At 36.0% G+C, this 27,245-nt stretch overlaps 1 protein-coding gene across 1 annotated transcript in view; it reads left to right on the forward strand.

Annotated features, from left to right (window-relative positions):
* CPNE8 (copine 8) overlaps positions 1 to 26,936 on the forward strand; it is a 91,271-nt gene extending 64,335 nt beyond the window's left edge. The window contains exons 13-20 of the mRNA XM_042815585.1: positions 1,290 to 1,351; positions 11,267 to 11,313; positions 12,072 to 12,253; positions 13,117 to 13,244; positions 14,293 to 14,395; positions 17,833 to 17,890; positions 20,580 to 20,653; positions 25,209 to 26,936. Of these exons, the coding sequence (XP_042671519.1) occupies positions 1,290 to 1,351; positions 11,267 to 11,313; positions 12,072 to 12,253; positions 13,117 to 13,244; positions 14,293 to 14,395; positions 17,833 to 17,890; positions 20,580 to 20,653; positions 25,209 to 25,397 (843 nt within the window). The 3' untranslated portion in view covers positions 25,398 to 26,936. The remainder of the gene's footprint in view (positions 1 to 1,289; positions 1,352 to 11,266; positions 11,314 to 12,071; positions 12,254 to 13,116; positions 13,245 to 14,292; positions 14,396 to 17,832; positions 17,891 to 20,579; positions 20,654 to 25,208) is intronic.
* The last annotated feature ends 309 nt before the right edge of the window (positions 26,937 to 27,245 follow it).

Below are 27,245 nucleotides of genomic sequence, written 5' to 3' on the forward strand. Positions count from 1 at the left end.
TCACTTATTTTATACCTCTGTTTTAAAATGTGAAAAGTAGTTTGTCTGTGAAAATTTACCCTGCCAGATCTGATTAATTCCTTAAATTTATTTATTTATTTATTTTGCTAATTAAAGTCTTAGAATACAGTTCTTTCAGGCTGTCTGTACTTGAAAGAACGTTTTTTACTCATGTTGGGCAGGCAGAATCAACTGTGGATTTTTTATTTTTTGTCTCAAATTAATAGGAAATTTACAACAAGTGGTTCGGTGTTAGAAATTTTCTTTCCTTTTTTCTTCTTTACTAGTGTTTTTTATAATGGCTTTTATGTTGACTCCATTTTGTCCCGTTTGCCCTCCTATGTGCAGCCTTCCTTTAACCTTCCGTGAATAGTCGCTTTCCTGTATGTTTACCTATAGTTTTGTTTTTACTTCTTTCTGTCATTCACCCAAGATATTTGGTGTCTCGACAAATTTCTCCATTTCCAAACCGTCTAAGATCATCATTCTCACTAATGGAAAGTTGCCTTCTGGAAAGAAAAATTAGCAAAGTGGATGTAGGTCATTGATTGCTATCTCATGCTGTTTTAAAGAAATACACTGATAGAGTAGCCATTTCCATTCATTACTACTTAGGAGGTCATTTTAAGCTCAGAAATATGGACGGCATAATTTGTAAATAAAGCAAAAATAATATGGAGTGAATTCTTTGCCTCATGAACCTATATGAAAATCTTCAATGCCAGATCTTTTCCACTTGATTTAAAATTTCTGCAACTTGAGCACTCAAAATGCCACATTTTAAGCTGCTGCTTATGTTTAGGACTCCCAAAATTCCTGAATGATCAAAACCGATACTGAAAAAATTTCTCATCTCCTCATTTTTCTATATGTTCCACTTTAAAGATTTTTCTATATTTGTATGTATGTGTGTGTATCAGTACCCAGTACAATTGCTAACATGGGAAATGGCATAAATAATAGTAGTTGAGTTCTTTAAGCAGAACTGAAGTACTCGGTAAGTACTTCAAAAAGAGTAAGCGTAGTTTGCCTGCCCTGGAAAGTGATCTTTCATCCATTATCTTTCACTTTTTTAAAAAAAAAGAAACCACCCACACTGAAACAGACTAAAACAAAACAACCACCAACAAAAAATTGTACCAGACTTCCAAACTTGTTTCTTCCCTCTCAAAAACTGGTTTCTGAAACGGTTACATTTTTTTTTAACCTCCAGAAACATTGTGGATGTGTCTCTATTTGTTTATTTGGGAAATGACAGTTCACATCTGTCTCTTTTTATTTGCTTTCAGGTTACACTGCTTTCCTTCCTAATTGAAACAGAAGTTTCATTCCTTGACTATATTAAAGGCGGGTATGTGATAGTCAACAAAGTTTTCCACTTTTCACAATCTCATTGTAATTCACTAATGATTTGTATTTGAACATTGCATATGATGACTCCAGGTTATTTCTGTAAGAACTGTATCGTTTCCTCATGCAGAAACTGTATTTTCTTAAGTTATTTATGTCATTTAAGTTATGGAACTTCATGTGTACTGTTGGAATAGGTAATGGTACAAAAATAATGACGTTGAGTCTGATCAACCAGTGAAAATGGGATTAACTGAAAGGGAATTATATATGTACTATTAAATTAGTAAGATGCTGTTTTATTTCTTTTGACTACAGTGATCTTTGATTTATTTACGATTGGCATTTATTTAGAGCCTTTCCCCATCAAAGGCATTTTTTCAATACTAATTATGTGAAGTTTATAACACTTTCAATTTCTCATTTATTGTCATTCCGAAAGGGGAGAAGAGATAGAAGGAAATGGCTTACCCTAGAATATACCTGGAAATGGGATCAAATTTCAGGAATTCTCGATTTTTAACCTCTGTACCAGAAAGTGATATTCTCTAGAAGAAAATGGAAATAATTTACTACACATTTTTAGACACTTTCTGAGGCATACTGCCTATTTTTCTATAGCTATTTTAGATTACTATTTATCTTTCGAGGAACAAATTACCAGCTTTTTTTTTTCTGGCAGTCTTCAACCGGGCTTCAGCTGAAATACAAAAAATGTCTGTGTTGTGTTTTGCCATTAGCAATACACTGCTTCGTCTTTGTTTCCAGTCATGGCAATCCTACAGACGATAATGTGCTTAAGATTTATTCCTAACTCATTTATCACTGAAGTTTGTTCTGTTAAGATGATGCCACCAGTTATATTCTAGTTACAGAGGAACTGTCAGTCCATTATTTTTAAGGTTTTTAGAAATACAGCTGGAAATTATACACTATATCAAACTCATAACTGGTAGAAGGAATAGATCACTGCTAAGAAATGGTCAATATTGTTGACCTAAGTCATGTGCTGCAGCAGAGAGTAATATTTTTTTTCTCTCTCAAGGAGTAACAAATTCTTTGATGTTTAAATTCTCCCATAAAGTTAAATTTCAAAGTCGGGATATCCAAATTTATTGCTGTTTGTTCTTCAGTGAATAAAATTGAGTATTTTTACTAAGGGTCATAGTCTCTTATGTATGTCAAAACACAGTGTCTTTTGGCTCATTAAGTTTAAATGCAATGAGAGCATTTTCATGGATAGTTCTTGCAAATGTGAGTGCTTAAGATTTTAAGCATGGATGTAGATGTGTTCTCTTTAAAATTGTTACTCATATCTTTGGAGAATTTTTTCTTCTTTTTCTTTTCTTTCTACTGGTCCCTTCCAATCCAAACCACTTTATGATTCCATGAACAAGGCAAGCATGGCAGGCCCAGAGTTGGTGAACAGGTTCAGCTAAGAATCCAAAACTTCAGGGAAATCTGTGGTGATGAGGAAAATCAAGATCTGGATAGAAAGTCAAACCATAGATAAGGGTCAGGATCAGTTCCAATGATTGTCAGGTGGGCCTATGCTGAGAATTCAAGGAGGTGAAGCTATGAAGTCAGTCTGTGGGCATAGCTGAGCTGGAGTTCCGTGTTCCTCTGACATCAACTCAGACTTCATACTTAAATGGGGCTCCTGTGCCCATGAGGGTGTGGTCAGAGGGCTGAGATGAGGCTGGTTAGGGTCACTGAGGCTTTTTACTATCCTCAGAGTGCCTTCCTGGATGCTTTTGGACAAAGAAATGATCTAGGTCTTCTAGAGTTGCAGTCATTGCCATCAGTTCAGTTATGTGGAAACACTTATGATGGAAAACTTACAGTCTCTTTGTTTCCACTCTTCAGATCCTCCTGTTTCTCCTCAAAGTGGGTTCAATTCGTTTGTTGTTAGAATCTGTTCAGTTTTATATCTAAATTTGGAAAGACAAGAAAAGAGTGCATACATGTGTAATCTTTTCAAATTAAGTTATCATATTTTCCCACGGAGTTGTTTACAATGCTAGTTATACATCTATACGTGCTAGTTATACATCTATATTCCGTAGATGATTAATATAAATTCTGAATACAAATAATACTACTGTAATTCATATTGATATTTTGTGTTTTCTCTCTAAGTGCAAAGCAAAGAAGTCTTGCAATATTAATAATTACTAGTTTTGAAGATTATCCCTCTTTTTTGATAAAAGAATAGAATATAATTCAGTAGACTACTCTGCTTAAAAGTCTGAGCATTAATCATAATCATTTAATTATTTTATCTAAATCTTGTTTAGTGATTCATGCATCTGTTTCTAAGCACATGCCAGTGAAAAATCTGAAGGCTTTTTTTAATGAAATGTTACCTTTTCTTCTAACACCTATAATTTTCTTCTTTGAAAACATAACCAGGAGACTGAGTTTCACAACCATTTTCTTTGATCCTGTCTTTCTCTTACTTCATCTCATTTAATTCTACTGCACATCAGTTTCAGTCCAGTTAACAAATTTTGGAGGAAGGGTGACGTGAAGTTGTCCTCATTTATCAGTCTGTTTTCCCAACAAGTATGTCCTCCATAATTTTTTTTGTTTTCCTTCCTTTTAGTTAGATAAGGGGAAGCAAACAGTGATTCTGCAGGAGGCACAATATTGGCTCTTCTATGAATGGATGCTTATGAAATATTTCATGTTCAGAACTTTATTGTAATTGATTTGAAGTGTCTAGAATGAATACTGATTTAAGGGAAAGCTTGACAGCGTTAATTGTAATTAATTTGGATTGCTGTATTGATTTGATTTGTATTGTGAATCTGCACATTTTTAATTAGAATTTTTCATTATAAATATAATTGGTGACTTTTTCAAAAAGCCATAAAAATGACATAGAAATTTGTTCGTGCATTCTAATTTATTTTTATTTAATAACGCTGAATTTTATAGTAGTATGGTAGGAAAGAGATGGATGTCTCTTTGTATCTGTTGTGCATCAAGTAGCATCATCTTAGTTGCTAACTTTTCCTTGTATCTTGATGCTTAATCACCTGTTACGACACTGACCTTCCTATGTTTAAGGTAGGGTAGTTTGTGCTAAAAATTAATGTATATTTCAAAAATGATTTTCTCCTTGCACTTACTAGCATGTTTTCCTATAAAAATCACCTCCCATTATATGAATAAGCCAGGAATGTGTGGGTTATTGCCTTGAAGAGGAATTCATTTGGAATAATCATGCTTTGTAGGAATGACTGTGGAACACTTAACAGAGTATTTTATTTTATTTTGTGCATATAGAATCAAAGAGTCATTAAATGGCATGAGTTGGATGGGACCTCAAAGATCATCTTGTTAGATTGCCTGTGCCTTAGACAGGGTTATCCCCCACCAGCTCAGGCTGTGCAAGGCCTCATCCAACCGAGACCTGAACACCTCCAGGGCTGGAGCATCCACAGTTTCTCTGGGCAGCTGCACCAGTCCTCACCACACCCTGAGTGACCCCCTAATGCCTATCCTGAGTCTCCCCTCTTCTAGTTTTAAACCATTCCCCTTGTCCTAACACTATCAAATTTTAATGTAGAGTAGTTGGCTCTGTCTTACCTGGAAATGAGACCAGGAGCCATAAAGCTGCAAGACTCAGTGGACAGAAAGAACATCTCTGTGCAAAACTTTCCATGCTTTTCAGACTTTCTAGATGTCTTAGAATAGTGTGTGGCACTTTAGATGTTTGTAAATCATGAAAATTTCAGGAACGGTGTCCTCTTTCCACCTATAAGCGTTAAGTCATCTTTTCTGTTCCAGATTAGTGGAAAAATAAGGGGAAATGTTTCTGCACCATTGTGTTAAAACTTGCCTTCATAAATGCTTTCAGATATGAACACGCACATATTTTTTGGATTGTAAGGGCTTTCATTTTTAACTGAGCTATACTGAATCACTGAGGGTCACAAAAGGAAATTTAGAACTGCTATTATGACAGTTATTTTCATCCAACCAGTAGATCATATGTAATGGCATACACATTTGATGTACTGAGGAAACTTAGTTGAAATATAGCTATGAAGCAAGGGCTGTCATAGCTATGCACTGTAGAGACTTAACCATGTATGTTGTATCCTTGGAGAATAATTAGGAGTAATAAAGCTGTATCGGAGGAGGATCTTGTGAAACTTGTACGAAGAAAATGCTGTTTGTTTTGATGCTGCATTTGCAAAGAGGAGATTAAAAAAATACTGTTGCTGGAGGCTTTTGACAATAAATAGCAGAGACGATACAGCCCCTTGTTAGTGTTAGTTACTCCACTGCATTCAGTTATAGACTGCTGCACAGTAAGTGATTCTCAAACCTCCACCAAATGCCCCCTGCTATCAGACCAGCTGGTTTTCACTCTGAAGATGCAGAGGAAATTCATTCTTCCTTCCAGTGTACTGTGTAAAAAAAACCTCACACTGTCAAGCCTGGTCAACAGCTACATCCAGGTTTAGCTTGTTCCTGCGTGTGTATCAATTCTGATTGAAAGAAGATAGTTTTACCTTGCTCTCCTGAAGTCACAAACTGTCTGCTCTGTGGTGAAGGTTACTGCTGCTGGTAAGATGCTTTTGTAACTGACAGTGATGATATAGCATGAGTTCACCCTGAGAAGTTATGTCTTCCTCTAGCAGTTCTGAGTCCACAAGGCATGTTGCTGTGCTTGGATGTTCTATCTGAGCCCTCCCCTGAGTCAGGACACTCAGTGACCCAGCCTGCCTCGCCAGACAGCAGTGTTCTGGCAGCTTTTATGCACAGCTTTGTGACCTTACAACCTCGCTTGAAGCTGTGGGTATCATGAGCTTCTCATCCAGCTCCATGGGGAATGTGCATCTGGCAAAGCAGAAAAACAACCTCAGCAAATGAATTTCCTGATCAGAAAAACCTTACTTTTGAAAAATCTGGGAAACTAGAAATATTTTAAAAGAACAGCAAAAAATTCTTGACCCTTAGCCTTAAGTACTTTGTCTCTCCCATTTATCTGGGCCTTCTTGCCACTCCCAGTAGAAAATTCTGCTTGTCTTTCTGTTCTGTGTTCTTTAAGTATTTCATAGAATCATAGAATCATTTGAGTTGGAAGAGATCTTCAGAGGTCATCTAGTCCAACTCCTCTGCAATGAACAGGGCACCTACAGCTAGATCAGGTTGCTCAGAGCGTGGTCTAGCCTGGTCTTGAATGTCTCCAGGGATGGGGCATCTACCACCTCTTTGGGCAGCCTGTTCCAGTGCCTTGGAAAACAACTCAAAGCACAACTTGGTGCAGCAAGCTTCACTAGCAGCCACATCCAGAACAGGCCACCTCCTCCCCTGCCTTCATCCAGCTCTGCATCTTACAAAACCCAAAGCCCATGCTGCCCAGCCAGCCCAGGACTAGGGGCAGCTATCAGGTGGGCCCTGCCTTTAGCCCTATGCCCAGAACTATGCTGACAAACACGCTGTAGAAAACTTTTACCCTCACTGTAAAAGCCTTTTCCCTTATACCCAAGTTGGTATTTTGGAGTTGAATTCAGGAACTTGATAATTTTTGAGTACTTACATAGACTACTTTTCCAGCCTTGGGTTTTTTAAATTATTAGTATTTTTTTATTTTGATACTTCATAGACCAAACAGCAGTCAGTATAGTGGTTTTGTCCTTATACAAAATGGTGCATTCTGTAGTTGAATAACACTGTACATCATTGTGCCTAAACAGAGTGTGGCTTTAACATAAATTTCAGCATAGTTAGATTGCCGTAAGTTTTCTGTGGTTTGTAAGTACAGAATTATTTTCTTGCATATTGGAATTTTCTGTAGCTTAGTACTGTGCAGATTCTGTGCTTCTCTAAACTAAAATCTAACCTATGTTATGCAGCTAAGTTTGGAAAATTTCCTGTATGTGAGGTATTTGGATTCCGTATTGCATCTTACGTGCGTTACTGTGGCATTTTGAAATATTAGAGATACATACAGGAATAACAGTAAAACATTCATGTGTTGCTCTGTAAAAGAGATTTTTTGCTTTTCAGGACTTCCTAGGTATGGATATTTACCTTATGCTTGCTTTGTGTGTTGAGAACCTCTGTTTTTCTTCCACATTTGGTCTTGCACTGAAGTATGGTTCTAGCTTAGTGACTGGTTCATTTATTTTCTGATGCTCTACATACAGGTAGGACACAAATCATACTGTTTATTTTTTGTGTGTGTAATTTTGAGCACTGTTCAGAAAATGACTTTCTGGCTGTTTAGAGTAACGCTGTATGTCCCATCTTGAGAACATTCAGTTAATCCTGAAAACACCCCAGATTTCACTTCCGTTTTCACATAATATTTGCTTAGTTTTCCTCAGCATCATAACGAACTGCTCTGTGTATAAAAGTCTAAAGATTGTCTACCAGTTCATTTATTTTCACAAGTTAAGCACGAAGGTAGTTCAGCATATCCCTCCTTATTAATCATTATGCAGATAGGTGATTTTACTGCAGTGTTTTTTCGTAGTTCAGATACTGCTCTAAGCTTTGAGAGCTTTTGTGTAAACGAGCAGTAAAGGATCTTAAATAAAGGTTCCACTTTCTTGGCATGTTTCAAAATATAGATTATTTAATCATGCATCTAAGTTTGTCTTGAAGACTATGATTTCAGATGCTTTTTAAAATTTTAGGCATCCACACTGAATTATTTTTTTTCAGCTATTGTCCCTTACTGTTGATGAACATGTCATTACCATGTTAATAACAGCAGTAACCTAACAGTGGATAGAACCTAAACGTTATTCTGTTGAAAAGAAATTAAACATGGTAGAAATAAAAACAGGGCAGTTGTCTGAGTTGTCAGATATATTCATTACTTTTAATTTGTTTCCAGAATAACATGTATTACTGTGAAAGCATTTCTTAAAATATCATTCACATTAATTTTCTAGTCATCTAACTTGACTTCCAGATTAGTTGTGTCTGATGTTTCCACAACACACAGCTTCTAAATTAGCCTTCTCAAATTAGGTTTTTTTTTAATTATGGGCAGGTTTGTTTTTTTTTAGTCCTGAGGAGCAGTAAGGAAATTAATACCCTTTCAAATTAATCTTTCACGCAAAATACGTGTTCACATTAGTGCAGCTGCTTTTAGAAATATTTTCTGCTGTGGTACTTACATGAAGTTAAATTGTTTGAACTTCAGATACCCAGTTTTCTACTGAAAAAAAGATTTAATTGTGTTTTGATAATTTTTACTACAAGGCTTGATATTCATTTCATACCTTTCTGTAGTTTGTCATTCCTTTTGCTGTAGGACATTAGTGCCTTGTGTGACCTAGTTTCCCATGTCTCTTTTCCACAAGATCGTACTTAGAGGGACATTTCAAGTATGTTATATATGAATGTATAAAACGATCATCGAAAACACAGGGCAATCACAGTGCATGTTTGTTCTAAGTGAGTTTATTCCAGCTTCCCCAGTCCACTGTAAGGCATGAATAATACTGTGTGGTTATGAGTCCATAATGCAATGTGACACTTGCATTAAGAGTGGGATCTAGTTGCCTGAAAATGGCATTTAATGCCATTTTAGATTCCTCAAATTTTCCATGGTGTAGTGAGGTTATAAAATAACAGTAGAAACTTGTTGGAAACTGAATTCTAATCTGTGTATGCGTCTGTGTAACTGTTGTAAGATCAAGTAAGTGATTTAACTTCTGTTGTAGAAAGGTAGACATCTGCTTTGATCTTGTTTTATGCCGTGATTTTTACGGTTGTCGAATTGGCACATGCAGTAATAATCATACTCTTCTTCTTAGAGAAAAACTGTAGTCCAGATTATTGTGGATGGTAATAAATGGGTGAGGGATTTTTTCCAGTTCAACGGCTGAATTTCTCTTACCTAGAGCAATATGCATTTAACACAGGCGTATTAGGTTTTGGTATACTTCTGAAACTGCCGTTGTCAGTCACTACTTTTAGTTACATTAAATGTGATTTTGTTTTGTAATTAGATGTATTTCAGATATTTTTTCTTTTGTTACCCATTTTCCTTTTAAAGATTTTTTTACTTTGCTTTCTCATTTCTGTCGTACATTCCGGATGTGCATAACTGTTACAAATTGAGTCAGGAAAACTGATGTAGAAAATGAGTTTACAAACACATGTTGCTGCTTCCGCAGGGGAAGAATTGTTTGAAGTTTTCCCGGTTATGTGTTCTTCATCCAGCTGAAGGATTTCTGTTCTTGGTGTGCAGGTTGTAATGGTTTTAAGAGTTTTGTTTTAGTCTTCAAACACTGCACCACAGTAAAGCTCTTAAAATCTAAGTATAGGGAGATGACTGTTCAAAACCAGCTTTGTTTAGCAGTGCTAATAAGGACTCTAAACATAAAACTAGAGAAAGTACTGTATTAGTCTTTTGTTGTTGGTTGATTTTCCTATCCTGTTAATGACTGAGGAAGACAGCCGTACTGCATACTGCAGAGATAGTGATAAAAAGTAGTTGACATGCACTTCTTACAGTGTTTATTCTTGTAACTAACTGATGATATAGAAGTACAGTTTGGTTAATAAACCACAAGGACTAACATTCAGGCACCGACCAACCAAAATCTGACTTGTCATACCATTAACAATAGTGTGTTTTGGATGAAAGTGCACAAAGCAGAATGCAGAATTACCAGCCGGATGCATATCTCATAAATCATAGGTCTCAGAACTCTTCAGTCTGCAGCAGCTTTCACTGTTCTTCATTCAAGTCCATTTTGATGCATTTTTAGACATATTTAGGGCTGACAGCATCCCAGGGAACCACAAGGCTCTTAATACTGTGGTTGCTGGTGGGGTGTTGGTGCCTTTTAGAGATGGTGTCCACTCATGCCTAGCTTAGTTTGTGTAGGCCTTGGTCAGTGTAATAAAATGATTCCATGTGATTTTATGTGTGAACCTATGTTTTCATGTCATAATAGTATTTTCTCTGGGTGATAAGGTTATTTGAGCAGTAAATCTTCTACTGTAAGGTCAGGTGTCAGGTCTTGATATTTGATCTAAGTGTGCATGAGTTAAATTTGTACAATAACTTTTAAAGAGCTGTAATCTTTGGCAGTTTGGTCAATAAATTCACAGAGGTGCACATTGAGAGGCAGAAATTTGAAGGACTGTGGAAAAGACTTGGTCTGAGTAAAAAGTCAATTTTTGGATTCATCCAAACTCTTCTGCCTGATTAGAGTCTTACCAGTTCAGATATTATCTGAGAATGACAGTATTTTGTGCTGAAGGAAGTTACAGGATTGCATTAATTGGATTGTCACTCCATAAGTCCATTAGTGACTACTTTTTCTGACAATAATGGTACACTGACAGTTGATTCATGCACAGTAATGGCTTTACTTAGCTACTGCTCGAATTGCTAATTTTTATATTCCCATTCCCAGATTTTACTTTTATCTTCCACAATTTTCCTTGATAGTAAAGGAAAGTACTCCTAAAAGTATTAAATTAAAATTCTTAAAATATTATGTTCCCATGAATGATATGTTCTGCCAAAAACTTTGCTGTCTGCTCCAAAGATTTTATGTATAGCATGATTTCTAATGCATTCTGACAGAATACACAGTTTTAGTGTTAAGAGCAGATCAGTAGAACCCTTATTGTCTTGTCAGTTTCTTTCCTTGTTGAAGGAAAAATCAGTATTACTGTTGAAAATAATAATACATGGAGATCATAATAATCTAAATGTAGAATTGGGATTTTTCATAAGCAGTGAAAAAGGAGGGATGGAATAAAGTAAATGTTTTCAGTACCATTGAAATGGTATTTTCAATGTGCATTACCTGAATTAGAAAGTAAGATTTCCTGCATTTTGTCCGAAAACATTACTATATATCGTTTATTTTCCACATAGCAGTAAAGCTAATACTAAGAGCTGTATTTGTTCATTTTGCAGAACACAAATCAACTTCACAGTAGCTATTGACTTCACAGCCTCAAATGGTAAGAATAAAAATAAGCTTCTATATTCTCGTGCTGTGCTTAGTTTTAAGACACTTTAAAAACACTTTTTAGAAGTGTTTATGTGTGTGTACTATGTCAGGATTCTGCTTAACTACTTTGTATTACAAATTATTTGTTTACCTGGCACCACCTGAAGTCAGCTGAGCAACAACAGACTAGAAACCAATTCCTGTCCAGAAATGCTGGACAAACAGAGCAGATAGAAATTTTCTATTAAAAAAATACATACTGGATTGCATAAATAGGAGCAACTTGCAGTTGTTTACATACTTTGTAATTTTTTTGTGTCCATTCATTATTGCTGTGAGCAAATCGGCTAAATTGGAAGACTCCATTGAGAAGTACAAATCAAAGGAGTTTCAAGTAGAGTGAGGCTGAAGAATGGTGAAACAGAAAAGTTTTGATTTTCCTGCAGAACTGTTTTCAGAATCTCGTAATACATTAGTAAATTTCATGATAGGAGTGTGAATTACACTACAGAAGTGACACAAATTCTCAGTTGAAGTCACAATCTCTTGCTATCATTTTGTTGGTGAGAAAGCTTATAGGTCCTACTGTTAACCTATTAAAGATGTACTAAGAATGTTGCATTGTTACCTGCTTTAACCACAATTACAGAGGTAGGAAATAGGTTTGTTTCCTTTTCAATTTCTTCTTTCCTAGATTTCTGTCATTTTTAAGAGAGAAAATGTGGGAGTGATTCAGTTGTAAAGTAAACCTGACTCTTGCTTCAACAGGTAACCCTTCACAACCTACTTCACTGCACTATATGAATCCCTATCAGCTGAATGCATATGGCATGGCACTGAAAGCAGTAGGTGAAATTATTCAGGACTATGATAGTGATAAAATGTTCCCAGCTCTAGGTTTTGGAGCTAGACTGCCTCCAGATGGACGAGTATCACATGAATTTGCACTGGTAAGCAAATATATAAAAATTTATTTAAATTTCTTACCACAATCTAATTTGGGGGAGGAAGAGTTGTCTTTTGTAGTTAATAGGAAAAGTAATTACAGAAAATGTTTGAATTCTTAGGTCTAAAAGACTCGTTTCAAAATTTCTCATCATAGTGAAGTTGCTGACAGACATCCAGAGTCAAGAAGTCCCTGTAGGCCAAAAATAGTAATAAAGAAACCTCATCAATAGCAGCATGAGAAACAGAAATACTTCAGTTGGAAGCTAATCTTACCTTGATATGTAATTGAATCATGACCCCAATTTTTTTTAAATTATTGTTGTTGTTCTCTGTAACCTGTCTTTTACAGGCTGCTAGTTTAGAGGTGTCTAGAGGTAACTAGAGTTACCTTAGTGGAGTATAGGATGAGATTCCAGGAATAAATCTGAGATCTTGTACACATGCCAATTAAATTACAAAACTAAAATGTGACTGGAAATTATTGAGCCAGAACTGGTGCTCCTAAATGTGACTCTAGTTTATCATTTGCCCTGTAATTTGTACCTTAAATGCACACCAAGAAATGCCTTTTACTGTTCAATGTAAGGACTGCTTAATTCCATTTAAGATGGTATTTATGTCTGGGAACCTGTTTCAGTGATCCAGACTGCATACAGTACGAGGCTGCAAAAACTTCTTCCCTAGGCAGCTAACAGTCAGAACCAACCATGGCACTTACTGTGGATATTGGTAGCAAACTTTGAATAGATTCTTAAATTTTGAGGTCATTCCCATTTAAAAATGTGCACTAGATAGTATTCACTAAAATGCATCATTTCTGCTTCATAACTATTTTTAGAGATTAATCCCTTCTTATTTTCTTTAGAATGGAAACCCTCAAAATCCATACTGCCATGGCATTGATGGTGTAATGGAGGCATATTATAGAAGTCTAAAATCAGTCCAGCTTTACGGACCAACAAACTTTGCCCCTGTAATTAATCATGTAGCCAGGTAAGCATAACGAGTACTTTGCAGAAACTTTTTATTTTCTGTACAACTATTGCACTATTAATGATCAACAGTTACATGATGCTAAAACATAGAAAAATGTATTTACAATGTGGGTTTTTTCACTCATTTTAACATGATTGACTTATGCTTGTTAGTAGATCTGAATACTGTGTGCTAGTATTTTGCATTTAATTCCAATCCCTACTGCTTGTGTACAAACAAGTGTTCAACAAGTTGATGGACTCTGGGGCTTTTCTACCCATCTGTATGGCTTTCTGTGAGTTGTAGATTCCATTTCACTCACACTCTTCCAAACTCTTTCAAATGTTGTTGTTATAGCATCTTATTTATAGGCAGCATTCACTTGCAAATTTACTGTTAGAATATTCTGAGTAACATCATGAACATCATTAGACAGATACCCTGTCCAGTGACCAGTGAGGTAATGAATATTCTGTACTTGAGCATACATACCATAGTATTTATTTTTTCCCTGCTCTCAATGCTACTCATGACCACTTCTATTACGAAGTTTTGCTTAACTTCACAGCACTAAGAGCCTTTTTGAAGGCAGTGACTAGACTTGTTTCAGTCAAATAAAAAAGTAAGTGGAACAGCACGCTCCATGCAAAAAAAGTTCTTCACCAACTGTATAGGATAGCAAGAGCAAGCAAACTCTAGTCTTGATTTCTGATATACAGGCTGTAGAATTCAATGAAACTGTTGCAGACTCACTATCTTTCAGAACTTTTCAAATCTTCAAGAGCTGCTTATTTTCAAAGAACAGTTGCTTCTTGTGGCCTTTGACTGGGGGCAAGACTGGAATGGTGTTGGTTGTGTTTTGTCTTATATTCAGGTATAGTACAGGGAGAAGCTTGAGTCTTGAGAGTATACAAGTGTATCACAGTGTACAGTGGGTCGTGCTATCACAGTTAATTATTTGGAATTGTCCTCCATCAAATTTAAAAGATACAGCTCCTTCTCATGTAAACTGCTCTTATATAAAGGTTTGTTTTACTATCGCAGTGTTCTTTTTTTCCCCCCTTAGATATGCTGCTTCAGTTAAAGATGGCTCCCAGTATTTTGTTCTTCTCATTATTACAGATGGAGTTATTTCAGATATGGCTCAGACAAAAGAATCCATAGTGAATGTAAGTTTTGCTGAAAATGCTGAAATATGAAATATCTTTCTAGGCACTAATATTTTAAGAAGTAAACTGAATCTATCATTATCTTAGATATTAAATTAGTTTCATAAATTAACCATTCTTTCCAAACAGCAAAAAAAAAATGATTATGTATGAAGATGAGAAGAAATTAAAAGCTGTATCTCAGCTTAATTACTGTTTGATGGAAAGTCTCTTGTAACACTGAATGTTCATATAACTTCTGCTTCTTGACTCTTCCTCCTTCATGCACTCCTACTATGCAGTACTACATGATGAACTATGATGAACTTTATCAATCTAGTAATTGCAGACAGCTTTGATTTTTGTTTTTTTCCTCACCTTCTAAAAACTGCTCCAAATTGTCTGGTCCCAAATGCCAAGCATAACTGTCAGCTAATTTCCTTTTAGATAGTTGCCCCGAATTTTAAAAATCAAGATTTTTCCTCAAGTTCCTTTAAATTATTATTTAAAACATTGTTTTAAATGTTTTTTCTCTTTCAAACTGCCGTGCTTTTAAGTAATACTCCACACTACAAACTGTTCTTCTCTCCCTGGGAAATGTCAGATGGAAGTACACAAAAAACCCATCCGGAGTTTGAGAAGGCCTGTTCCAATAGTTGTGAATGCACCACAGTGAATCTGTCATGTCAAAACAAAAGTTATAGAATTAGGTGGCATACTTTTGAAGGCCCACTTTCACTACTTCTTGTAGACAGCTACAGCACCATTCCAGTTTGTAGGGTGCACAGGAGAATATTACTGAAATGTTCTGTCTCTCACTGGAAAGCAGGATGCCCTCAAGTTCTAGCCAGCAGCATATGGACAGAGTCTGCATGTCAGTGAGCTCTGTGAATGATAAATTTTTACAACAGCTTGAGCTGTGTTTGAAGGTACAGGTTTACTTCCTTTCCAATATTAAAATGGGATAAAGCCACTCTTAGTTTTAAAGGGGATAAACAAACTTTTCATCTTACAAGTTCATCCTTTTGTCTAGCTTAGAAGTTTGGAATAGAGCCTTTTTTTAGGTGTCAGAAAAGCTCCATGGGGAAGAAAGAGAAACTTTTTATTTAACTCCCCTTCAATTCCAAGTCCGTATGGAGGGTGAGTATGAGACCAGCAAGTTCATCTGGTTGTTACTTTGTAAGATTTACTATTTGATCACTAAGAAATACAGAGAACCCTTGTTTTGAGAAGTAATTAATTTTTAAGAGTAATAGCTGATGTTCTGCAAATGTCTGGAGGTACAGAAGATGTGTTTTTTGCCTAGAATGAGCAAAAGTTCAGGAATTTTGAATACTTTTGATGAAGATGCATTTTCGTTTTTCTTTATAGCTCTTGAAGTGTGAGCACAGTATACTGTAACAGGACTAATTAAATGCTTCCTGGTAGCATTTTCCAGTCATGATAATATTTGGAATAATGAAAAAAGGGACAGATGTTAAATACAAGCTGATGTGTATAAAACTGAGAAAGAGTGTGTTTCATTTTTTAATACTGTGCTTTATGCATCCTTCTTGTTACAGCATGTGTGTCAGACCTGTTCTGCTTTATCAAACTGTTCAAAGGTTATACTGTCATTCAGAAAATGCCAACACCAAGTTTATATGCTGAAGTTGAACTCTGTCTTTTCACTGACCTTGCCACTTATGGCTTCATATACATAGTATCATGTAATACTCTGTCTACCTGATTAGGAATATTTTTGAAGAATGTTAAATTTAAACTCCAAGATTCTCGAAAACATCTGAAAACCAGAACATGTTCTGTGCCTTTAAATAGTGCCTTCATATCCAAAAAAATACTTTACTCTAACTGTCAGTGGTTTATGCAGTATACTGCAACTCAGTTATAATTATGCTCTATTTATCGTCCTTTATCACAGAATGGTTGAAGTTGCAAGGACCTCTGGGTCCATCTGATCCAATTTCTTCTCAAGCAGAGACACCCAGAGCTGCTTGCCTAGGACCAAAGGGTGGTGACACAGTGGAACAGGTTGCCCAAGGAGGTTGTGGATGCCCCATCCCTGGAGGCATTCAAGGCCAGGCTGGATGTGGCTCTGGGCAGCCTGGTCTGCTGGTTGGCAACCCTGCACATAGCAGGGGGTTGAAACTGGATGAGCATTGTGGTCCTTTTCAACCCAGGCCATTCTATGATTCTATGACCATGTCCAGATGGCTTTTATCAGCATTTTTCACAGTGCATTAGTATTTAAATTAATAATTTAAAATAAAAACTAATAAATAGTGTTTGCTACCAAATTTTTACTATGTAGTATCAGTTCATAATGAAATTGCAGTTAATACACAATATACACTGTACAGTATGGAATGCTGTAGCACAGTAATGATTTATAGGATGTCATATTTTCATTGTTTTAAATAGCATGTATACAGTAATTAAGTGTGTGTCTTCAGCTTGGTTTTACATAGATTTTTATGACTGATCAAGAATGGGAAGAGAGAATGGTGCATTTAAAAAGCGAATGTATTTTAGACGAGGCAAAATATGCCTTTTATATTCCAGAAGAAAACTATAAGTCTGCTCTGAAGCCACTTTACTTGAAGCTTCAGTTGAGCTGATTTTAATTTAGGAAGAAATGTTCATCTATGGTTTTCGGCCAGAGTAGACTCCTGTTTAAAATGACTGTGGATATTTCACAGTTCAGGTTAGAATATCACCAGATATTCATCAGAATATCAAAATATCAAAAAATCTTTTACAGTGAGGGTGGTGAGACACTGAAACAGGTTACCTGGTGTTGTGGTTGATGCCCTGTGCCTGCAGACTTTAAAGGCGAGGCTGGATAAGGCCCTTGGCAACCTGACCTAGCTGTGGTATCCTTGTTCACTGCAGGGGAGTTGGACTGGATGGCCCTCAGAGATTCCTTTCAACTCAAAGGATTCTGTGATCACAATAAGAAACATTTCTCAGCCCTGACATTTGTTAGATGGTTTTTTTTGTTGTTGTTACCCTCTTGAAAAGAGCCAGTTTCAGAAGATATCTGTAGTGGACATCTAGTGCTGTCAGGGCAGGGGAGTCCAGTATTTATGATGCTGTCTTCATAATTTTTAAGATTTTACAGAGAGTTCATTCAGGGAAAGCCATCTTTACATTTTTTCATTGAATGAAAAAGGTTAAGTAAAATTAGAATTCTTAACCATAACATAATTTAATATCTTGTTTGCTTTGTGCATGGATGACTAACTTGAATAAAAATTTTCATTCATGGAAGAAACAGAAGAGACATATTGCTCAAATTGAAGATTTATTCTCCTCATCATTTTAGGATATTAGGATAAGGAATTGTTCTTTAAAGCTTCACTTCTGTATGTTTTTTTATTCATATTGTTTTTGCATCTTACATAATATTGGCTGAGGTTATGTAATGTATTAAACCTCTTTTTCTTGTTCTTTCAAAGGCTTCAAAGCTTCCAATGTCAATAATTATAGTGGGAGTAGGGCCAGCAGAGTTTGATGGTAAGTGTTTTAGTATTTTTTTTCTAGAATGTTTTATATTTGTTTACGTATCTGTAATATGTGGCTTTTGAAACACATACTGTTCTTCACGTAATATAGAACAAGCAGTAAGTACTGTTGACATTTCCAGCTAGATTGATTGATAACTCAGTATGATTACAAGCTACCATGTTGAGCCCCTCAGGCTCTCTCTTCAAGTCATGGAATCATATGGGGGCTGAGCATTTACAGTGCTCTAGAAAATGGAGGAGGGGAAGAATAAAATAAGTATACTGAAGTAATTTTGAATTTCTGAAACATCAGTATTTAATTGCTGTGTGATGTATCAGTTGACTGGAAATATTGATCACCTGTTCTTACTGCAGTAATAAAATACAAAGGAAAATAAATTTGAGGCAGTGATCTGAGTTAAGCCGGGTTTCACTTTATAACAAGTGAGCCTTACTGTCTAGCAGCAGTGGGAGAATATTACAGCAGGAAATAAATCAGCAAGGTTATTTACATATTCTTTCATTAGATGTTCTGGAATAGCACTCTCTATTCCAGTGAATTAGCCACTTCAGTTATTTGAACTAATTTATCGATTGGCATCTTGTGTATCACCACACAATGAAATGTAGATGCTCCATGTAGATCTGATCTTCAAAGGTATACATCCTTTTTTTTCCATTTGAGTACTTCTGGTTAGGCAGTATGTCTCTATGTGTACAGATATATAATGTGAATAGTCATTAATGATAGTACATTTTAGTTCTTACACAAATATTCTAGGAGTATGGCAAGTGTTATGTTAGTGTTTAAGTATTGTATTCCTTGAAGAGATTGTCCAAGCTGACATTTATTCTTCACATGATTGGCTGGAAGACTGTAGAGGAAGTGAACCTGGGGCATGGGTTGATGTTTGGCTGAACATGAGCCAGCAGTGTGCCCAGGTGGCCAAGAAAGCCAATGGCTTCCTGGCTTGTATAAGAAAGTCTTGCCAGTAGGAGCAGGGAAATGATCATCCCTTTGTACTCATCCCTGGTGAAGCTGAACCTCAAATGCTGTGTTCAGTTATGGGCCCCTCACTACAGGAAAGACATTGAGGCCCTGAAGTGTGTTCAGAGACGGCCAGCAAACCTGTAGAGGGGTCTGAACACAGGTGTGATGAGGAGCAGCTGAGGGAGCTGGGATTGTTCAGTCTGGAGAAGAGGAGGCCCAGGAGAGACCTTAGGACTCTACAGTGTAGTGAAGGGAGGTTGTGGTGATGTGAAATTGGGCTTCTTCTCTAGTGGAGGGAATGGCCTCAAGTTGCACCAGGGGAGATTCGAGTTGGACATTAGGAAATAATTCTCTGAGAGAGTGGTCAGGCACTGGAACAGACTGCTCAGGGGGTAGTGGAGTCACCATCCCCTGGAGCTGATCAAGAAATTTTTAGATGTTGTACTGAGGGACATGGTTTAGTGGCAGATATTGGTGATAGGTAGACAGTTGGACTGGATGATCTTACAGTTCTTTTCCAACCGTGGCAATTCTGTGATTCTTTGGACTTAGGTTCCAGGTGAAATGCATCTAGTAGGTGTATGCCAAATCTGTAGTCCCATAGTGCTGAAGAGGGCAGAGAAATATTTGTCCTATATGCAGAAGTTCTTTCTAGAGAAGGCGGTTTGATCATCTTTGTTGCCAGCACTGAAAAAGTGTGTGTAGGAGCATGTACTGTTTTAAAATTCAAGGGCCAGTCAAACCTAAGTTCTGTTGTAGAGAGACTAAGCTACTCCTCTCTGGATACTACTGCCCAGTCTAGGTCTCAAAGCCTCTGGGGGATGCCAGTAGGGTAGAAGATAAAAGTGTGGAGTTCCAATATATGATGGGCTTTCTGACTAACTTTGCAAGAAATGTATTCTTTCATTTTGTTTGAACTTGGTTCCTGGTGATTTTATTTACACTTTCACGTTCTTGCATTGGAAGAGCTGGCATTTGAAATTTTGTCTTCAGTGAGCTCAACCCAGTTTGTAAACACGTAAGACGCTCCAGCGCAGCAGTGCTTTGATTTTCATACAGTGTACTGGAAGAAGAATTGTGGGATTCTTGATTCAATGGCTGAGCAATGATTTGTGATCATAGGTCCCCCCATTGTCACACTGACCAGAGAGCAGACATGCCACTTAATAGAAATCTGGAATAGCTTTGGATATACGGACAACTTCAGAGATTTCCTGGACCCTGTTGAAAAAGATGCAAGAGTTAGCCAAAAATGTTAACAATGTTCTTTTAAAAGCACCTAATTCCTATGTCATAACAGTCATTATATTCCCAATATGAGTGATATTACCATATCTGTGCTACATTCTTTGATATCTTCTGTAACAATAATTTCTGAAGATGAATTTTTATCCATCTACGCAAGTATGAACATAGCCATACAGAAATGAAATACTTGCTGGTTTGGGAATCAGAAGAATATGATGGACCTTGTTGTAGTGTGTTATGTCCTGAAGATGATAATAAAGACAAAATGTAGGTATCATCAACGTGAAAAAATGCAAAATAGCTACTATGCATGATGGCAATGATCTTACGATTTACCTAAAGATAGCACTTGTTGATTCTGTTGCTCTAAAGTGTAGACTGACTAAAATTTTTCTCAGTAATGTTTTTTTGAGGGGAGTAGATTAACTCGTAGATAAATTAATTTGTTTCTTCTTTTAAGCCATGGAAGAACTGGATGGTGATGTAGTCAGGATTTCTTCAAGAGGAAAGTTTGCAGAAAGAGACATTGTGCAGGTGGGATAGAAAAATTTATCTAATAATTATATTTTACTGATCCTGTTTGCCATGAATTCATGTTTTATCTTCCTTTCTTTCATTTTACCATAGCATTGATGAACTTTATCTTGGGATGTTTATAAAAACTTCAGAAACTCTTTGTGGTGCCTTATAGGCCTTTATATAAGACAAAGATACTGAATGTATTTTGTATTTTATATTTGTATAGAAATTTGTGTATATATATATATATATACATATATATATATATAAATTTGTATATATATTTGTATTTTATAATGACCCCTAACCGGCAGCACAGAAATAAAGTCTTAGGATTATACAGCAACAGGAGAAGTGTTCGTTTCCTTTGTGTTCCAGGTACTGCAATCTTACGTGAGTCTGTAAAAAAGAATTGCAACATTTTTGGAAATCAGCAGTACCTAGGCCGTAGCAAATGTATTTAAAATGCCTAGGATATCTTTCCATTCCTCTAACTGCCAGCCCAGAAGTGTTATGAGCGACTCCCATTTCCTGTGACCTGCCTGCCACATACAACCCTGCAGATATCTCATGCCTTAAGGTACTCCAGATGACAGCAGATGTCTCTGTTTAGGTGACTGAGCCAAACCCTAATACCCTATTCTCACCTGCATTCCATGTGCTGCTCCACTTCTCTGCTCTGGTTCTGTTCCTGTTCTGTTCTGCTCTCTACAATCATTCAGTCAGCCCTTTGGTTGTCACTGGTGCCTAAGCAGTCACATGCAGGGTAGTATAGTAGTTTTGTGTGCTCTTATCCACGGTAATCATCCTTCTTCCTTAGGGCAGTAAATCTCTAGAAGTCCACAGGTTTTCCAGAATATTTAATCTGTGCTCTGGCATCCTTTCTTCCTACCTCATTAAGCACCACTTGGACAGACTTAATTTCATCTTTTTTTTTTTTTTTTTTTTAAATTTAAAAATAAAATTGCATCATAAACTAAAATTTATTTTTATGGGATTCTGGAGGAAAACCAAACACAGAGAAAAGGATTTGATGGCCCAGCACACTAGTCCATGCGTGCTAAAGGAAGTACTGTTGCTGACAGATGAAAAGCAGCAAACTTCTCAAAAATCAGATTAACCTGACGACTGTAGAAGGAATGATATTTGCCCAAGATACCTGGACTAAGTCAGCTATAAACAAGCTGCAAGTGCTTCTGGACCCCAAAGTGGTTTTTCTGCAAACGTGAGCCATGTCAGGATTTTTAAGTTAATTCAGATATTTCTAACATGCATAGCACTATGCACTTTTAATAAATGCTAGGAAGTTGTACGTAATTCATCCAAACAACAGCAGCTCCAAAAGCTGCCATTTACGTTGAAAGAGCATAAATAAAGGGCTCTTCAAATGTTCTTCAGATGTTCTTCAGAACTTCTTCAAATGCTGTAAAAATGCTATAAAAAATGTGTTATGCATCAGAAACATTCTACTTTCTTCTGAGATTAAAAAAATACAACTAAACTTCCTTCAATTTTTTAGAATTCACTGCATCTCAGAAATGTAATAAAACATTTCCTTGATATGAACATCTCTCATTCAGAACTTTGCCCCGAGTCATAGCAGATTAGCTGAAGGCAGTACTATTTTGTGCTCCTTCTGTCTAAATAATAACAAATACATTATGTGCTAGCTACATAATAAAGAGGGATAATGTCAAACGCTTTAAGTTTACTATGACCTTTATTTGGTATATGGTAGGATGAAAATGACTTGCTTTCATAAAATAAGTATTCAAATGTAAAAAGATAACCTTTTTTTGTTTCAGGTTACTTAAAGTTAGTTTGTAAAGCTGACTTAATTTTAGCAGTTGGTATATCTATTACATTTACTACTGATTGCAGTTCAAGGAAAGATTTGATCTTGTTTTTCCCTCCTAGATAATAAACACAGGTGTTGTAGGGACTCTGAATTATATGCCTACCAGCTCTTCCTCAGTTTACTGAATTTTTGGTTTTTTGTTATCCTCTTTCTATTTAAGAAGTTTTGACCAAAAAAAAAACTTAACTCATGGTAATGTATGTATAGTTTCTGTTGAGAATTTTATATATTAAAATCATAAATTAAACTATCATGCTAAAGGAAAAGCATTTTGTATTCTTTCCATTTCCCTTCGATCTTTCTTCTGTCTTTCATTATATTCCTCTACCACTCCTACTTGTTCTGTGTGGTTGCTCTAGGCCTTGTTGTGCATATGTGTATCTGTACGTATGTTTCTGTCTGTAGTTCCTCTAACTCTTCAGATATCTGTATCCCATAAGGAGAGGGGAGAACTAATTTAGGCCACCCATACTGTGTAACTGCATTACTGAAATAGCCTCCCTTTGCTGCCGAAATTATGGTCTGAGTTTTCATGTCTGTAAGTAAATGGGATTGAAATGGGATACTTTCTGATTCTTAACCCAGACTGCATATGCTTTTTACAAGACTGCCATTGCATTAGGAAATGAAAAAATGTGAGATAGACACTAAGCTTATCCCTTCACAGCTCACTGCGTAAGCCTACAGGCTACAGAGGTTTTTCCATTTGTTCGTTACTCTTCTAACTTCATGCTTCTGGGGACAGTTAGATTTATTCTTGCCAATAAGCTGATGGAGTTTAAGAAGGAGCAAGCTGTTGAAACTGAGCAGTACTGTACTGACTTCTGAAAACTGGTGATGGGTTTTCTTGTTTGTGTGAGAGAGAGAAAAAAATGAGTCAGTACTAGAAAATGTCACAGTATCTACTTGCTTCTAATATCGAAAAGTCACTGAATAAACATAGAAGTGGCTGTTAAAGTTAATTAATTATGGATCTGCAGATGCTTTGCTTCGTACCCTAAAATCAGGTTCCTTTTTGTCCATTGTTCTCCCACCTGTATAGTTGCATGGTCTTGCTGCTTGGGTTTGAATGTTACATAGTATTTGCATAGTGCAAATAGATAGGATCAAAGCTGTTTTTTCTGTCAATTTGAGAACTCTATCATCTATGGAGTTAGGCAGAGTCAACTGAGTTGAATCCCTACACAATCTATAGCAATGCTGTTTGCTCAGAACAGTTTTTGTTTTTCAGCTATTTTAATTTTGATGAGCAAGCTATGTTTTTCATATGCTGGTTCTTTTAAGCATTTTTTAAATATTGCCTCCACTGAAAACACAGAAATTCTTTACAGAAAAAAAAAAAAAAAAAGCCAACACCGTAGCTGAATGATAGCAATAAACATCCAGTTTCATAAGTCCAGGGTGAGAATTGCTTTTCAAATGATGAAAAAATAATTTAATTAAGTTCCTTATTGATAAAATGTTGTCTTTGTCTTTCCCTCCCCACCCCCCAAGAGTTTCTTGATTTATTTACTATATTAAATAAATTTCTTCTGTTTCTGGAAAACTGTCAGGCTCTCAGAAGTGCAGTGTAAGCTGAACTCCCACTGTAATTCAGTGGTTCCCTTATCTTGAAAGCTTTAGTGTTTTTTAGTAAAACAAAAATTAATGTAAAACCTTGGTTGGTGTGCATCCAAGAAGACAAAATGTTTCACGCTGGGATGATGGGCAAAAGAGTCTGCATATTTTAGAGTTCAACCAGAAGGTTAGAGATCCCTGGGTTTGGCTTCTCAATGAGTTCTAGTTTAATTGTGGAGTATTATGTGCAAAAGGCTTACATTCAAGTCTTCTCTGTTTCCTTAGAGGACAAAGACACCATTAGGGTTTGTATTCAAGCATAGACTAGTATATCAGTACCAGATGTAACTTTGGACACTGAATCCTGGTTCTGAAAAGTCACCCAGCTGCAGTCCTGAGATAGGCTCCAAAATCCGAGCAAGAAATAGGATTCCTAATAAACCTTCCTTTTGGCACAACGTATTACATAGCTTAACCCACTGCATCTCTGTGTGCTGTCTGTTGTGAATAAAAATCAAGGAGCCCAGATTGTTTCTTTTTTCCTTACCAGCAGCATGAGCATCTTATTAGTCTGACCTCAGAGGCAGAGCTGGTAGCTGCCTTCTTGGTGTTGCAGATTTGGGTACGACATAACAAGTTCTTATTTGAAATCAATTTTTTTTTTTTTTTTGCTTAAAGTCTTGGTATGTTTATTGGTGTTAGGTTAAAAGAATAAATGTTCACAGTGGTGGTTCACAATCCTACTGAGTCTAATAAAAATGATCAACATTATAAAGTCATCCTTTCTGTTTTGTTCACTTCAGATAGCAAACATTCTTCCTACAAATTCTGGTAGGTGAGGCCATGGATAAGACTTGTAAGCCAAAAATAGCTTTATATGGAAGAAGCTGAGAGATATTCCAGATGTGTCAGTAAAGCATGTAGCTGATAATCTGAGCCAGCCATGGTTTGAGAATATGTTTCTATCAGAAAATGGATTTTTTTAGGTATAATATGTATATATATAACATAGATGTCTATAGATATATTTATAATATGAAGTGTGCAAGGTAGTATATTAATATACCTTTACTGCCTAGATCAAGTTTTCTCATTTTTGTATTTTAAGATGTATTTTGCATCATGACCTGTGTGAACGTATCTTTTCTTTTATAGTTTGTGCCATTCCGGGATTACATTGACAGAAGTGGAAACCATGTGTTAAGCATGGCAAGACTCGCTAAGGATGTTCTGGCTGAGATTCCAGACCAGTTTCTGTCCTACATGAGAGTCAGGGGAATAAAGCCATCACCTGCACCACCACCCTATACACCTCCTATTCATGTGTTACAGACTCAAATATGAGCGCTCCAAAGCGCTCAGCATTCATCACAATTCAAGAGTCTCTGGATGCAGCAGTAGCTTTTTGGAGCTAGAAAAATTCTCTTCACATACCAAAATTCTTCATATGGTTGCATGAGCAACTGGAAAGCTTTTAAATGCTAGGATCAAAATGTTGATGTTCTGAGTCTTTTTCTTTTGACAGAAGCCCTACTTTTTTGATCTATTTATTGGAGAGGAAAGCACAAGTCAGGATTTCAACTCAGAAGATATGTCCTCTCTGAATACTGTGTGTACATAAATGTATAGGAATGCTATTCCTCTGTATCAATGTTTACATGTTACTATTTTTAAATTTCAGTACTTTTATAAATATTCTTAAGAATAAAAGTTTGGAATATTGATTCACACATCTTTGAGCTTGCAATAGTTTGTCACAAGATCACAGGAGAAGCAATATCTCTTTGAATGTTTGTCCAGACAAATACAGATGAAAGCTAAGAAAAGGACAGATAGGTGTGTTTTCCAATACCTGAATTGCTTCAGTTGGTTCTCGGTAATCTATCCATTTTACAGTCTGAGAATAAGCTCCTAAAATGTGAATGTCGTAATTACATATGACTTCTGACTAGGTCCAAATTTCAAGGGGGAGGAATGTGTATTTTTTCAGAGATTCTCCAGTTTCTAAGTTTATCTGAGTTTACAGTTTTTTAAACTAGTTACTGAAGCAAATTAGAAGAGTTACTTGCTATAAGTAATTAAAGAAAATTACCTCAAATCAGAACTTTGAGTGTTACAGTTGACTCACTGAGCTCATTAAATCTTTCCATGCATTCCTTAAAGCAGTGGAAATTTTGCATCAGAAGTCTTTTGGAGTGATTACAGCAGATGTTTTATAATGGATCATTTTAAACTTAATTTAAAATTACAACATTTTGTCTAGATTGCCCATTCAAAGGGATGCTGGCTCTTAATATTTGGGTTTATATTGTCATTTAATCACATTTCCATTCAGGATGCATGAATGATAATGTTAATTAACTGGTTTAAAAATTGCACAACCATGTTGCTTTGTGCGCAATTTTGTGTACCAAACTACCCCAAAATTTTATTACATGCCTGTTCATATATAATTATGAAATGATTTTGCATGTACAGTTTTTACAAAATACACAGTTTTGTGAGTTTGTGTCAGATATATTTTATTTAGAACTAATGGCCTTAAATTTCACAGAACTCCTGAAATGATTGTGAGTTGCCTTCAAATACTGTTAAAAAGGAACATTTTTAATTTTTTGTGTGTCACAGTTGTAACTGTCCTGTAATGTAACTTATTTTCTTTGCATATAACCCGTTTATTACTTCTGTTTCTTACTACTGTATGTGGTAATGTACAGTATGAAACTACGGTGCGTTTTTTAAGCATGAAAAGTTTTTTTCCAGAAAGTGTATCTTCAATATTAATGGCATATAACTCTGTAATTGCAGAATCTTCCATTTTTAAATACATTTAAATTCCTTCAGTCTCATGCAGGAAATTCCTTTTTTTTTTTTTCCAGATAATTATCGGTTAGTAAAAAATAAATATAAAAAAGTATTAAAAAGTGTTTTTTTTGTAAAAAGAAAATGTTTTATTTTTATTTCAAAATGGCTTTTACATAAATATGGACTTTAATTTTCTCACCAAAATATGTATTTCTTAGTAGATTGATGTTGCATGAATGACATTTGATACCTGACAAATTTTGATGAAAGTGCATCATAAAGAATAAGTTTAAATCTACTGCATGGTGGTGGTGGTCTCCTTCCATCTTCTGCATTTATTTTTCATTCTTATGTTGTTGGCATTTTTTAAAGAGCTGAATTGATACC

Source organism: Centrocercus urophasianus, unplaced genomic scaffold (assembly GCF_019232065.1).
Source record: "Centrocercus urophasianus isolate 14NV4802_14NV808 unplaced genomic scaffold, USGS_Curo_1.0 seq_15, whole genome shotgun sequence".
NCBI lineage: Eukaryota > Metazoa > Chordata > Aves > Galliformes > Phasianidae > Centrocercus > Centrocercus urophasianus.